General features: G+C 40.6%; 2 protein-coding genes across 3 annotated transcripts in view; one reads left to right on the top strand and one right to left on the bottom strand.

Moving 5' to 3' along the window:
• Positions 1-1,107: 1,107 nt before the first annotated feature.
• Positions 1,108-4,663, top strand: LOC127647984 (lipopolysaccharide-induced tumor necrosis factor-alpha factor homolog). 2 transcript variants are annotated; one of them, XM_052132534.1, is made up of 4 exons: positions 1,108-1,389; positions 1,681-1,918; positions 3,821-3,977; positions 4,099-4,663. In XM_052132534.1, the coding sequence occupies exons 2-4, from the start codon at positions 1,693-1,695 to the stop codon at positions 4,205-4,207; spliced, it is 492 nt and encodes a 163-aa protein (XP_051988494.1). In that variant the 5' UTR covers positions 1,108-1,389; positions 1,681-1,692; the 3' UTR covers positions 4,208-4,663. The 2 variants fall into 2 exon arrangements, with proteins under 2 accessions (XP_051988494.1, XP_051988495.1); XM_052132535.1 differs by having other exon boundaries at positions 1,652-1,918.
• A 7,218-nt stretch (positions 4,664-11,881) lies between these two features.
• Positions 11,882-13,875, bottom strand: part of mslna (mesothelin a) — a 40,081-nt gene continuing 38,087 nt past the window's right edge. The window contains exon 65 of the mRNA XM_052132707.1: positions 11,882-12,540. Within this exon, the coding sequence (XP_051988667.1) occupies positions 12,467-12,540 (74 nt within the window). The 3' untranslated portion in view covers positions 11,882-12,466. The remainder of the gene's footprint in view (positions 12,541-13,875) is intronic.

Genomic DNA, 13,875 nt, shown 5'->3' with positions numbered 1-13,875 from the left:
GATATTGATTTATAAACACAACTTTAGTCCACATAGATACTTAATTTGGAATAACAAAGAAATCCTTTATAAAAGGAAGTCTCTGTTTTGTCGGCCATGGTTTGATAGAGGAATTCTGTTGGTAGGACAGTTACTGAACAAAGATGGTTTGCTCATGTCATATTCAGAATTTCTTCAAAATTTTAACTTCCCAGTGACACCAAAAGAATACGCAGTTGTATTTGATGCAATCCCTACAGGTTCACTTCAAATTCTAAAACACATATCATTCACAGATATTAGTGTTGAATTTAATAGAATTTTTATTGGGGATACAGACATTACAAAGAAAAAATGCACCAATAAATATATTAGAAATCAAATTCCGTGCTCGGTTCCACCTGCTGCAAAGTTTTTTTGGTGTTCAACGATGGGTGATTTAAATTGGAAAAAGGCAAATACTACTATTCATAAATACTGTATTAATAATAAAGTAAAAGAAGTTTCATTTAAAATTTTACATCAAATTTATCCTGTTAAAGATACGTTAAGAAGATTTAAAATAAACTTAGAAGAGTCTTGTGTTTTTTGCCAATCTAATAAGGAGACTATTTTTCATTTATTTTATCACTGTATGTACACAAAAAAATTTTGGTCTGACTTGGAAGAATATATAATCACAAAATTGAATGTAAACATCAGAATCAATATTTTTGATGTCATGTTATACTTTGATTTTTGTGGTTTGTCCAAAAAAATTACTTTTGTTATTCAACTGTTTATTATCCTCAGAAAATACCATATTCACAAATGTAAATGGTCTAATTCACAACCTTGTTTTAAGGCTTTTCATCTGGACTTTAAATCATATTACAAAACAACAGAGAACATGCAAAACATGAAGGCTACAAGAACATTTCATCTCTTGAAGGAACTGCATAATTTTAAATTTTCCCCTTCTATAATTATATTAATTGATTTGTTATTATCCTCTGGTCTGTACACTGTACATTTAATTTTTGTTGAACAGGTTACAGTATTTGTAATGTTCTCTGTAAAAAAAAAAAAAAGAAAAAAAACAAAAAAAAAGGGACGGACTCTCGTTGCAAATAAATCACGTGACCAAACACGGAACTTGAGGGAACCGAAGAGTGACAAGTTCCAGTTTTTTTTTAATCATAATCAGTAATTAATCGCTACTCGTGTATACTTTACACGCATTTAGTTATACATATTTACACAATATACAGCAAATTTTCCCCCGGCGATTGTCATTGCTAAGTTTAATAATCGTTGGAGAGACTTGAACCCACCATCAGTGCTGCGGAAATACATCAAGTGCGTAACAAATCTAAGAAACAGGAAACGTCTTGATCTCGTGGGATTGTGTTCACAAGACGCGAACAGACAGTAAGTGTTTATTAACTTTTACAGCTTTAAAGGGTTGTAATCTTTAAAACGAACACAGTAATGTTTTATTTAGGTTTAAAATTCTAACGAACCGCTTTGGGAACTTTGTTTCACTTATCGTTTACAATATGGATTTTTTTGTTAAAAATGAAACTAGCGTCGTTTTTAAGAGACTGCTTCAAATCAGTTCGGAATGATCAGGAATTAAGTAATGCTGTGAATAATGTTACAATAAAATAAGAACAAGTCCTAATTAAAGTAGCTGTTGTTGTCATTTATATTACTTTAAAGCACCGAAGGCAAATGGCAAGCGCACCTCCAATGGAGACAACAACACTTGTGGGCCACCCACCACCACCCCCTTCCTATGAGGAGACAATAGGTACAAGCCCACACTACCCACCAGGAGGACCGATGCCATATCCTCCAGTTGATGCAAAAGCATCTCTGCCTCCGTATCCGACACAAGCCTATGGCCAGATGTATCCACCACCCCTTCAAGCTCAACCTGTCACCACCAGCCCTGTTGGTAATGACCATCTCTCTTCTTTAAGCCCTAGATATATATAAATTGCACTAGGTTTGAATAGTCTAGTTGTTTTAATCAAACAAAAATTAATGCGTGAGTCTATAATATGGATAATTTTTTTATGTCAAATAAAAATGAATAAATCAGACACAAAGCAGTACACACACATAAACTAAGGATGAGGAAAAAGGGGAGAAATATCAGACAAATTGAGCTATTTAACAATTAAAAATTTGACAAAGTTGTTTTGTAGTTTTTTACTCATCAAACAATATCAAAAACCCAAAACTGATTTTTTTTTTTATTTATTGCTAGCCAGCTGACAGAAATAGAAGCCTAAATAAGAGCACTGCGGCTGCAGTCGACCAAATGCTGGATACGTGCTTTAATGTATTTGGGGAAAATCAGAGAGAAATTGAAAACAAAATCGAGTATCGTATCATCACAGCAGTGCTTCCAACAAAGACATAATGATGAGTTAACACCAGAAAACAAGACAAGATACATGAGAAATCTTGACAAGGTCAGAGTGGAGCACTGCTTATTGTTTTTCATGCTTTAATCAATCAGACATTTAAAGTTCGGTTTGGTGAAGTGTTTAGTAAATGGGTGTAAAGGGATTAATGGAAAGGATGAGGCGAGAACCAGCTTGATGATATACAGTGCATCCGGAAAGTATTCACAGCGCTTCCAAATTTTGTTATGTTACAGCCTTATTCCAAAATGGATTAAATTCATTATTTTCCTCTGAAATCTACAAACAATACCCCATAATGACAACGTGAAAGATGTTTGTTTGAAATCTTTGCAAATTTATTATTAGTGAAAAATAATAATAATGGTTTTAATGTTTTAAATCAGTCAGTAAAAAAAAGACAAACTTGCGCAAAAAGTGACTGTAAAAATTTGCTATAAGTGTTAAATCTATAAAAAAAAGTTGTTTTAAGAGGGCAAAAAGGTATGTCAGATTTCAAATGACAAATTTGAAATACGACATGCAAAGTACAGAGAATACAAAGAAAAATATGAACGCACAGTGCTGTGGAAAAGTATCAGTAAATGCAAGCACTAAAGCCATCTACAGGCTGTAGTTGTCATTTCATGTAATTATTATTTTTATTCCAGCATATGCCACCAGAGACCACCAGTGCATGACATATTTTGATGTTTTGACAATCTTATAATATACTGAAATTAAAGTTTTCATTGAAGTGAAGATAACATAAAATGTGCTTAGTTAAAATTAAATTGAATGGAGTAATATACAGGTAAATCAGGTCAAACATACCATAAAATCCCAAAAGAAATGCATAACTTAAGTGTTTTTACTTTAGTGAAGTTATTGTTAGTGTTATTACATTTCTTAAATATATATATATATTACACGTATATATGTCAAACACAGATATTGTTTACTACACATTGGTAAAACTATTGTCAAGACTGATTTTGGAATGGACATGAGGGAAAATTAAAAATGTATCGGCCAATTAAACTTATCAGCTGATGCCAAGAATCGCAATATGGTCAAATATCTTCTGAATAATCGGCCTGGCCGATATCAATCTATCACTAATGCTAAATATTTCCCCCCAGAAAAGTATATATCACTCCAATTTTAAGAATGTTTTAGAATTAAATGTTAATCATATTAGTTGATACTTTGCTAGAAAAAAAAAAGATCATACCAGCCGTTTTGCTGGTAGAGGTTTTGACAGCTATAATGCAGTCAATTTCCTCCACACCAACTAATCAACCATCTAAACCAGCATGCAGCTAAAAACAAATGCTGGTTTCATTCTGTTTTGAACTTTATCATATTTTTAACTGCTGAGAGCATCGTTGCCTTCCAATAACTGTAACATATGAAGCGCTATCTCTAACCATATTTTTGTATTTTAGTGGCTGTGCAGACTGTATACATGCAGTCTGGTCTGGTGTTTGGAGATATTCCTGTGCAGGCACATTGCCCAGTGTGCACACAGAATGTGGTAACTCGCCTTGAGCATTCATCAGGAGCGTTAGCCTGGCTCTCTTGTGCAGGCCTGGCCATTTTTGGGTAGGGACAAGCAAACTTAATATACAATCTTTGGGTTTTCAAAAACTGCAAACAATTTAGAGCTTATCACATAAAACACTCCCCTTCACTGTTCTGTTCTTTTTTTTCTCTCTCTTACTAGTTGTATCTATGGGTGTTGCCTGATTCCCTTCTGTGTGGACAGTTTGAAGGATGTGACACACCACTGTCCAAACTGCAACAGTATTTTAGGAGTCCACAAGAGACTCTAAAGCAGTTGCATGAAGTAGTTGCTGAGCAGTTGTGTAATATACTGCTCTTAATTTTGTTTGATAAAGGAAAAAATACATATAGGCATATGTATGCATATATATTCATACATATAGTATACACACATTTATGTCATAAATAAGGGTCTGAATGTATACTAACTGATTTTCACGAAGGGCTAGATTGGGTTTTGATTATTTAATCACATTGTAATATTTTCACACATTCACATTTGTAATAAGAACATCTGTAACACAACTAGTTTATGCATAATTATTGCTGTTATGAAATTATAACCTCTTTATACTGTTACCAACTTCGTGACTAAATATTATGAATATGTTCTCTGTTAAAACACCAAAAGTGCATTTAATTTAAATTTGACTTGCTCAAATATTGTGAAGGCATGGTACTGCATCAAAATGAATAAAAGTCACTATCAGTTTCATGAACCAAACAACACAAAAAATTATGGAAATGTCTGCTGGAGGTCTTACACTTCATATATCCAGTTTCTGTGAATCGATGCATTTTCATATAGACCTGCCATCTTCACTGTACGCAGTACTGGCTCTGGACTATGAGACTGGATGACCCCCATAACCATGACATACTTGCCTGCGGACACAACTCAACAGATTGAGCATCTCATTGCAAAAACTATACTATATGGACAAGGGTATTGGGACACCTACACATTACACCTAAAGGAGAAGGGAAGGCTTCTGGGAAGGCTTTCTACAAGATTTTGGAGTGTGTTTGTTGGAATTTTTGCCCATTCTTCCAGAAGAGCATTTGTGAGGTCAGATACTGATGTTGGACGAGAAGGCCTGGCTCGCAATCTCCATTCTAGTTCATCCCAAAGGTGTTCGATAGGGCTGAGGTCAGGGCTCTGTGTGGGCCAGTCAAGCTTTTCCACACCAAACTCATCCAACCATGCCTTTATCGATCTTTGTTTGTGCAATGGGGCACAGTCATGCTGAAACAGAAAAGAAATTAACATTTCCCTTCAGTGGAACTAAGGGGCCTAGGCCAACCCCAGAAGAACAACCCCATAGCATTATCCCTCCTCCACAAACTTTACAGTTGGCAAAATGCAATCAAGCAGGAAATGTTCTCCTGGCATTCGCCAAACCCTAACTCATATATCAGACTGCCAGATAGAGAAGCGTGATCCTTCACTCCACAGAACACGTTTCCACTGCTCTAGAGTCCAATGGCGGTATACTGTACACCATTCCATCCGACACTTGGCATTGTGCTTGGTGATGTAAGGCTTGCATACAGCTGCTCGAGCATGGAAACCCATGCCATGAAGCTCCAGGCACACAGTTTTTGTGCTGATGTTAATGCCAAAGGAGGTTTGGAACTCTTCTGCAACACAGAAATCGATCTATTTGCCTTAGTGGAGAATGCACACTGTCCCCTCTGGTACTCGAAGTCCGAAGCCCCGCTGGGAATGCACACGTGTGTGTGTGTATATATATATATATATATATATATGTGTGTGTGTGTATATGTATATACACTATATGGACAAAAGTATTGGGCCACACCTCTTAATCACTGAATTCATGTGTTTCATTCAGTCCCATTGCCAAAGGTGTATAAAATCAAGCACCTAGCCATGCAGTCTGCCTTTACAAACATTTTTGAAAGAATGGGTCGTTCTAAAGCGCTCACTGAATTTAAGCGTGGTACTGTAATAGGATGCCACCGTTGCAACAAGTTGGTTCGTGAAATTTATTCCCTCCTAGATATTCCACAATCAACTGTAAGTGGTATTATGTGGAAGCATTTAGGAGCCACAGCAACTCTTTAACCACTAAGAGTGCTGAGGTGCCTAGTGCGTAAAAGTCGCCAATGCTCTGCAGACTCATCTGAGTTCCAAACTTCCTCTGGCCCTTAGTTCTACTGAAGGGAAATGTTAATGCCTCAGCTTACCAAGACATTTCGGGAAGATTCTATGCTTCCATCTTAGTGGAAACTGTTTGGGGAAGGCCCTTTTCTGTCCCAGAATGACTGTGCCCCAGTGCACAAATCAAGGTCCATAAAGGCATGGTTGGATGAGTTTGGTGTGGAAGAACTTGACTGGCCTGCACTGAGCCCTGATCTCAGCCCTATCGAACACCTTTGGGATGAACTAGAAAGGAGATTGCGAGACAGGCCCTCTCGTCCAACATCAGTGTCGGATGTGTGTGTGTGCATGTGTGTGATATATGTATATGTGTGTGTGTATGTGTGTGTATGTGTGTATATATATATATGTGTGTGTGTGTGTGTATGTGTGTATATATATATGTGTGTGTGTGTGTGTGTGTGTGTGTGTGTGTGTGTGTGTGTGTGTGTGTATATATATTTATATGTGTGTGTGTGTGTGACCATGGCTGGTTGGGCCATTTCGGTGCAACTAATAGAACAGTTTCCTAGTCCTATCTGACTTTGCATATGACAGAGTGAATTAGGCATACCGGGAAACACATATTTGCATTTCGCCATCCATTTGTGTGCCATTGTCTGCATTCCCAGCGGGGCTTGGGACTTTGAGTACCAGAGGAGATAGTGGGCATTCTCCTCTGAGACAAATTAATCAAATTCTACTTTGCAGAATATTTCCAAATCATAAATACAGGAGGATGAAGTCAACATTTGCCTGGCATCACCCCTTGGCATGACAGTAGGTCTGTGCCATGATTCAGGTGGCCTGAGACATATGTCACTCATATGTGTATTCTTTTTTTTTTTTGCATTTATTGCGTTTCTTAGTGCATTTATTTCAGTGCAAGACACAGAAACAAAATTTTGAACAGTACTGTGAAAAACAATATTCCTTTCCTGACAACCAGTAGAGGGGGGATGGGGAACAGTGTTTTATGTCTCCAATCGAATGTTTTTTTGGAGCAGACCCTGAGGGAACCGCGGGCTCTTCTTTCTGCTTTAAAGGGTTGTGCCCATCAGGAGCACTTTTGCTGCACATGCTGATACACAGGTGCCAGTGAGGCAGCAGGTATGGGGCTTTTAGTCGGGTGCTGGCTCATAACAGAATAAGAGCGAACTGGTTGTGATATACACCGTTTGGGTGTAAAGTGTCTCATAGCCTGTGACTGCTTTGCAAACGTATTCACAGAGCCACCAAAGAGGCCGGCTGAAGACCCTAGAGCATCCAAAAGAGTGGCTTTTTCCTTATCACTCATTTCTGTGAGGGTCAACCATATATGTTTATCCAGAACTGCCAGGTTGCCCATTGACTTGCCGATAGCTTGCGCAGTGACTTTCATGGTATGCAGCAATAAGTCTGTAGCGGTGTGGAGCTCTTTGAATGTCTCTGGATTGAAGACGTTCTCGTCCATTTGCCTGAGCAACTTGGCTTGAAATACCTGGTGCACCGCCATTGCGTAGAGTGCCGATACAGCTTGTCCTGCCGCTGAGTAAGCATTTCCCGCCAGTGTGGATGTTTGTTGATATGGTATGGAAAGATGTATGCGGCATGATTTCCACACTCTGTTACTCACTGGGCAGAGGTGTGCTGCTACTGCCTCCTCTACAGTTGGTAATTGGACATAGCCGTTTTCTTCCCCATGATCCACATTAAAGAGCATGGCGTCACTGCGCAAGCTTGCCAAGAAGGCCGCGCGCCAGGACGCAGTTCGTTATGAACTTCGGGGCAAAATAGGGCAGAATTGCGGGACACTGATATTTGACAGCGTCCAGACTGCAGGAACCATTCATAGAGACGAGACTGTTCAGGTTCCTCTGGGGGAGACCACTCAAGGTGAAGCTCTTCGACCGCCCATGTAAGGATGAGCTTGCGCATTCCTCTCCGTCGTTGGGGGGAGGGGCGGTAGTATCATCCACTGTCAACTCACCTGATGTAGCAAGAGATGTGACTTCGTCATTTATCATCCCCGGTGTCAGATCCGCTGCACAAGACTAGGCTTTCAGAAAGTCGGAGCTCGCCTCGCAAATAGCGTATTGGAAAACATGCGCTTTGGAGAGACCGAGGGGCTCATAAAGGCATGTGCCACCATGAGGACCACCTCAAAGTCATCCTGCTCGACCTCGCGGCCCCGCTGTGCCTCCTTGTGTGAATCCTCAAGTATCAAAGAAGAGGCAAGTGGGAGGGCACGTGAGGAATCATCCCTTAGAACGAGGGTGATTCGCGAGCGAAGCATCTTGAGTCTTTTGCCCTCACAGTGAGGACAGTTTGTCTCCTTGAGAGCTGCTCAGACAGTAAACAGAGTTTTATGCTGATCTGATGGTGGAATGTGCCTCTCGCACAAGGAACACTTACGGAACGACATTGTGGCAGGACCGAAGGGCGGGGCCGGGTTGTGATTTATACACACCCGCTCCCTTATCAGGCTAATTAAGCCTCCGAGAGGGATAAAGGCAGATGGCAGATGGTGGTGTGATGAGAGAGAGAGATAGTTTACGGACATGTCCGTCATGTGTGTGTTTGTGTCTTTTGCTTCAGTTTTATATTAAACTATTATTTATATTATCAAGCCGGTTGGGATGCCCATCGTGAAGTCCTCAACACTGCCGTCCACCCAAGGGAGCGCCGCTGCAATCCACCGGGGGAGGGAGTAGACCGGACACGGTGAACGGCCGCCGTCCACGAGGTGAGTGGGGACTGGACTCCCCTAATGCCTGGAGCGATGGAGCCGCTGCCAGGGGCAGAGGAGAGCCCTGCCATCCCCCGGAAACGCGGAGGGGTCGAAGGAAGACCGCCGTCTGCGAGGGGAGGAGGGAAGTGTCTCCCCGACTGCCTGGAGCGGTAGGGCTGCTGCCAGGGGCGGAGGAGTGTCCCCACGAGTCACCGAGAATGAGGAGGGGCGTTCTGACCGCGGAGGGTCATGAGTCTGACTCCGGTTCACTCGGGTAGAAGCGGCTGTTGTCCGCCTGAGAGGATGGAGAAGTGATCGAGGACCATGCGACGGTGTATCGGAGAACCGGCAAGTAGTTTTTCTTCTTTTCATCTCACTCATCCTCTCTCTCTCTCTCTCACTGCCGCTCTGCGTTGGCCTTTTCCCTCTCGTTTAAATTTTACAGTGTTTTTTGGGGGGGGTACTACACTGTTACAGGAAGTACCACCCCCATTTATATATGTATATATATGTGTGTATGTGTGTGTATGTATGTATGTATGTATGTATATATATATATATATATAAACCTGGTTGTATGGTATATCTTGACAAGAAAGGAGGATGTCTTGATGGGAGAGCAAGAATGAGAGGCAGTCGAGAGGATCTGATGTCCAGCTCCGGGGGTGGCAGGGAGACGTCCCTAACAGCTGCCCCACCACCAGGAGATGTTCTGGGATTAATGGGGCGAAACATCCTTGATAGGTGGCTCCCAGCTGATGACCCTGTAGCTGAACAACTGAAGGCAGGACAAGTCATGTCCGAGAAGTGAGCAGCAGGAGGATACAACTGTTAACCCACAGACAAGAGAGTGAAGGCAAGACAATGAAAAGGAGCCAGGGAGTAGGAAACTAATTAATTGACCAAGATTGAATGAAAATGGAGCCTAGAGCAGACTAGGCCAAGACCTGTGTTCCACCTTGGAGAATGTACTCAGCGGAAGGGTGGAGCTGGTGTACAAAAAGACTCCTAAAAAGACTGGAAGAGCTTTTGGCATGGACCAGGATGAAGATTAAGCCAGACAAATTGCATAGCCTTTCTATTTGTAAGGGAATTAGATGCAACCAGACATTCTTTGAGTTGGATGGTGAAAAAATCTGGTGCTGGCAGAGCAGCCCATTCAAAGTTTAGTGAGAGAATACAGAGCAGATCTGTCTGATAAACACATGGCAGGGTTGGTTCTAAAAAAGATGAAAGTGGGCTTGGATAAAATAGACAATTGTGTTACCAATTTACATTGTATCATCACCTGATGTGGCCGCTGAAGATGTGTGAGATCACTGCAGCATTGGCAAGGATGGACACCAAGGCCAACAGTTACATCAGGAAGTGGCTGGGCTTGCCGCATTGTCTTTTAGACGTAGCATTGTTTGGATGAAATGCCTTACAGGTGTCAATAAAATCAATCACCCTGGGTTACAAGCAGGAGAAGACCAGGCTGTTCTTAGAACTAAGGGAATCAAAAGACCAGTCAGTGAGTGCTTGTCAAGCCCAGGTCCAAACAGGCCACTCCTGGAAGGCAGAGGAGGTTGTAAACAGGGCGGATTCAAGACTGAAGAAACAAGAGATTGTTGGAAGAACCCAATCAGGAAGAGCAGGCCTTGGATGGGGGATGACTCCCAAACTGTGGTCAGCAACCTCTAAAAAAACTGAAGAAAGCAGTGGTAGTGACAAAAGTAACTAAGATGGAAGAGGAAGGGTATATGATTCGAGCAGTCAGCCAGCAGCAGCAAGGGCCCTGAACAGTATGGAAAGGTGCATCTAATAGAGTTTTAGGATGGGCTGATCCCAAGCCAGGCTGAGTTTTCTAATGAGATCCACCTATGACACTCCAAACCCTGGAAAATTGTCTCTTGTGTTATGGTAAAGAAGAGAGTTGTCCCCTCTGCGATGCCCCAAGAACAAATCTGCTGCACATGCTGGCTGGGTGCAAGACAGCCTAGGCACAAGTACGGCACAGGTGGCAGCTTTATCAGGTTCTGCAAAAGGTGACAGAAATCTTTGTGGTGTGTAGAATAAAGGTCAACAAAGGCCAAATGCTCCTCCGAGGAAGTACATTGAGTTTGTTAAAAAAGGGAGGTTCTGCACACGGCACGGAGGGAGGAAAGGACAATCCTGGTACATGGAAGTGTTTGGACAATGATGGTCCACCTTGGCCAGTAACTAAAATGTCCTTCTGAGATCACATCAGCTCCTTGAAGACTAGACATAGTATTATGGTTGGCATCAGCTAAGAAAGTCATACTGATTGAACTTACTGTCCTATGGGAAGTGGGACTGGAGGCAGCCTATGAAGGGAAGAAGCTAAAATATGGTAATCAGGAGATGTTCTGAGATTAATGGGGTGAAACATCCATGATAGGTAATTCCCAGCTGATGACGTAGCTCGACATCTGAAGGCACCAGCGGAGGTGTGACAGGCAGTAATGACCAGCAGGTTTAGACATATGAGAAAGGATTAAATAAGCTTTACAAAAACGAAAATAGTAATATAACTATGAACGCATATGCTAATACTGTGTGATAAACAGTTAGTCTAAGGTAAGTATTATGCTGTTAAATCTCAGTATAACTTTTCTAAACCTCTTAATTGACCTAACTTCAGTTTCATCATACATTAGAGTTGTGTGGGGTTGGGATTGATGACGTACGATCTGCTGTCACATCACAATCAAGTTGCATAAAGAGTAGGCTTGCTCCCTCTGACAAAATCGAGGGGTTGAGGGTCTGTCAGTAGAAACAAACGAAGTGGAATGGACTTCCAAAATGGTGGGGGGTTTCCCCTGAGGGGAAGTGCTTAGGGCAGTTAGCCAGTGGATGTATAAAGTGAAGTGGAACGCAGCCCCACTTTATACCAATTGACTCATTGGTTCTTTAGAACATGTAAAACACCTGTGAGGAAAGAATAAAATCTTTCCCTCAGGAATGTACTCATTTCAATTAATTTACTAATAATTTCAATATTTAATAAAGGTATTCATCTACAGGCACAAGAGTCATTCAAGGTGGAGTAGCCATTACATTTGTTCATCATAGAGTATGTTTTATTTGTTTCTGCTAGAATATACTTATATTATTACGTGCAATCATTGTCACAATCAGGTACTAGTCATAAAACATTTCACAATTTCTGTATGAAAACCACAAATGTCAGAAAAACAAAAGGTATTCATTTAACAATTCTAAATGTTTGAAAAGCTTTATATAGAAGCCATGTCCAAACTGGGTGGAAACATAAATAAACCAAGACCCAATGGAAGTTAAGGAATATGGAATACTGAAAAATTTATAATTAGTGATTCAAAATAAAATAGGTAAAATAGGATACAGTTGTAATTCATATTCTTTGATTTATTTAGCAATTAGTGCAATTTATTATCTAAAAAAGATAATGACATCAATAAAACTTATTAATATTTTCAATAATATTATAGGGTCAAATGGATATCATAACTTATAGAATGGAACAGAAATCAAACAAAGTGAAAAATGTATTATAGTCAGAGTAACTAGATTTTAATATTCTGTATATTTATATTCCTTCCAGAGCAAAATCACACAGCTACGTCAACTTCTTGGTAAGATTACTGTGTGGCCGACTTGGAGTCAGTGCAGCTATATTATCTCCACTTTGATGATTGTAAAAATAAGAATGGTGAGTGACACAGACCATTTGTTGTCTTTGATTCCTATGAAAAGAGGAGACAAAAAAGGTCAAGTTCAGCATTGATTTCTAATGAAATTTATAATAGACTTTAGCATTTTCATCCTTAATCTGAAGTTTTTACTGTACTATCGGACTAGTATTTTATTCAAGGGGGGGTTCATGTTTGTTTATAATTGACATACTCTATAAAATGTGTATACACCGATCAGTCACAACATTAAAACCACTGCCTAATATTGTATAGGTCCCCCTCATGCTAACAAAACAGCGCCAACCAACATCTCAGAATAGCATTCTGAGATGCTATTCTTCTCACCACAGTTGTACAGAGCGGTTATCAGTGTTACCATAGACTTTCAATAGAAGTCAAGTTATTTACACTCACCTAAAGGATTATTAGGAACACCTGTTCAATTTCTCATTAATGCAATTATCTAATCAACCAATCACATGGCAGTTGCTTCAATGCATTTAGGGGTGTGGTCCTGGTCAAGACAATCTCCTGAACTACAAACTGAATGTCAGAATGGGAAAGAAAGGTAATTTAAGCAATTTTGAGCGTGGCATGGTTGTTGGTGCCAGATGGGCCGGTCTGAGTATTTCACAATCTGCTCAGTACTGGGATTTTCACGCACAACCATTTCTAGGGTTTACAAAGAATGGTGTGAAAAGGGAAAAACATCCAGTATGCGGCAGTCCTGTGGGCGAAAATGCCTTGTTGATGCTAGAGGTCAGAGGAGAATGGGCCGACTGATTCAAGAAGAGCAACTTTGCCTGAAATAACCACTCGTTACAACCGAGGTATGCAGCAAAGCATTTGTGAAGCCACAACACGCACAACCTTGAGGCGGATGGGCTACAACAGCAGAAGACCCCACCGGGTACCCATCCTCTGATGGCTACTTCCAGCAGGATAATGCACCATGTCACAAAGCTTGAATAATTTCAAATTGGTTTCTTGAACATGACAATGAGTTCACTGTACTAAAATGGCCCCCACAGTCACCATATCTCAACCCAATAGAGCATCTTTGGGATGTGGTGGAACGGGAGCTTCGTGCCCTGGATGTGCATCCCACAAATCTCCAGCAACTGCAAGATGCTATCCTATCAATATGGGCCAACATTTCTAAAGAATGCTTTCAGCATCTTGTTGAATCAATGCCACATAGAATTAAGGCAGTTCTGAAGGCGAAAGGGGGTCAAACACAGAATTAGTATGGTGTTCCTAATAATCCTTTAGGTGAGTGTATATTTCATGTCCTTTCAAAGCAGCTTTACAGGAAATCATGCATTAACAAAAAATTAAACTGTAATATTACAGTGATCATTGTGCAGTTTGATTAAATATGATTGT

This window comes from Xyrauchen texanus, chromosome 8 (genome assembly GCF_025860055.1).
Source record: "Xyrauchen texanus isolate HMW12.3.18 chromosome 8, RBS_HiC_50CHRs, whole genome shotgun sequence".
Classification (NCBI taxonomy): domain Eukaryota; kingdom Metazoa; phylum Chordata; class Actinopteri; order Cypriniformes; family Catostomidae; genus Xyrauchen; species Xyrauchen texanus.
Note: the sequence above shows the minus strand (reverse complement) of the source record. Positions and strands in the feature narration are given on the sequence as shown.

What these genes read in the sequence shown, in the direction of transcription:
- LOC127647984 (XM_052132534.1), top strand. Translation starts at nt 1,693, where the DNA reads ATGGCAAGCGCACCTCCAATGGAGACAACAACACTTGTGGGCCACCCA. An exon ending in TGTCACCACCAGCCCTGTTG is followed by an intron (nt 1,919 to 3,820) that starts GTAATGACCATC and finishes TTTGTATTTTAG; the next exon opens with TGGCTGTGCAGACTGTATAC. An exon ending in GCAGGCCTGGCCATTTTTGG is followed by an intron (nt 3,978 to 4,098) that starts GTAGGGACAAGC and finishes CTCTCTTACTAG; the next exon opens with TTGTATCTATGGGTGTTGCC.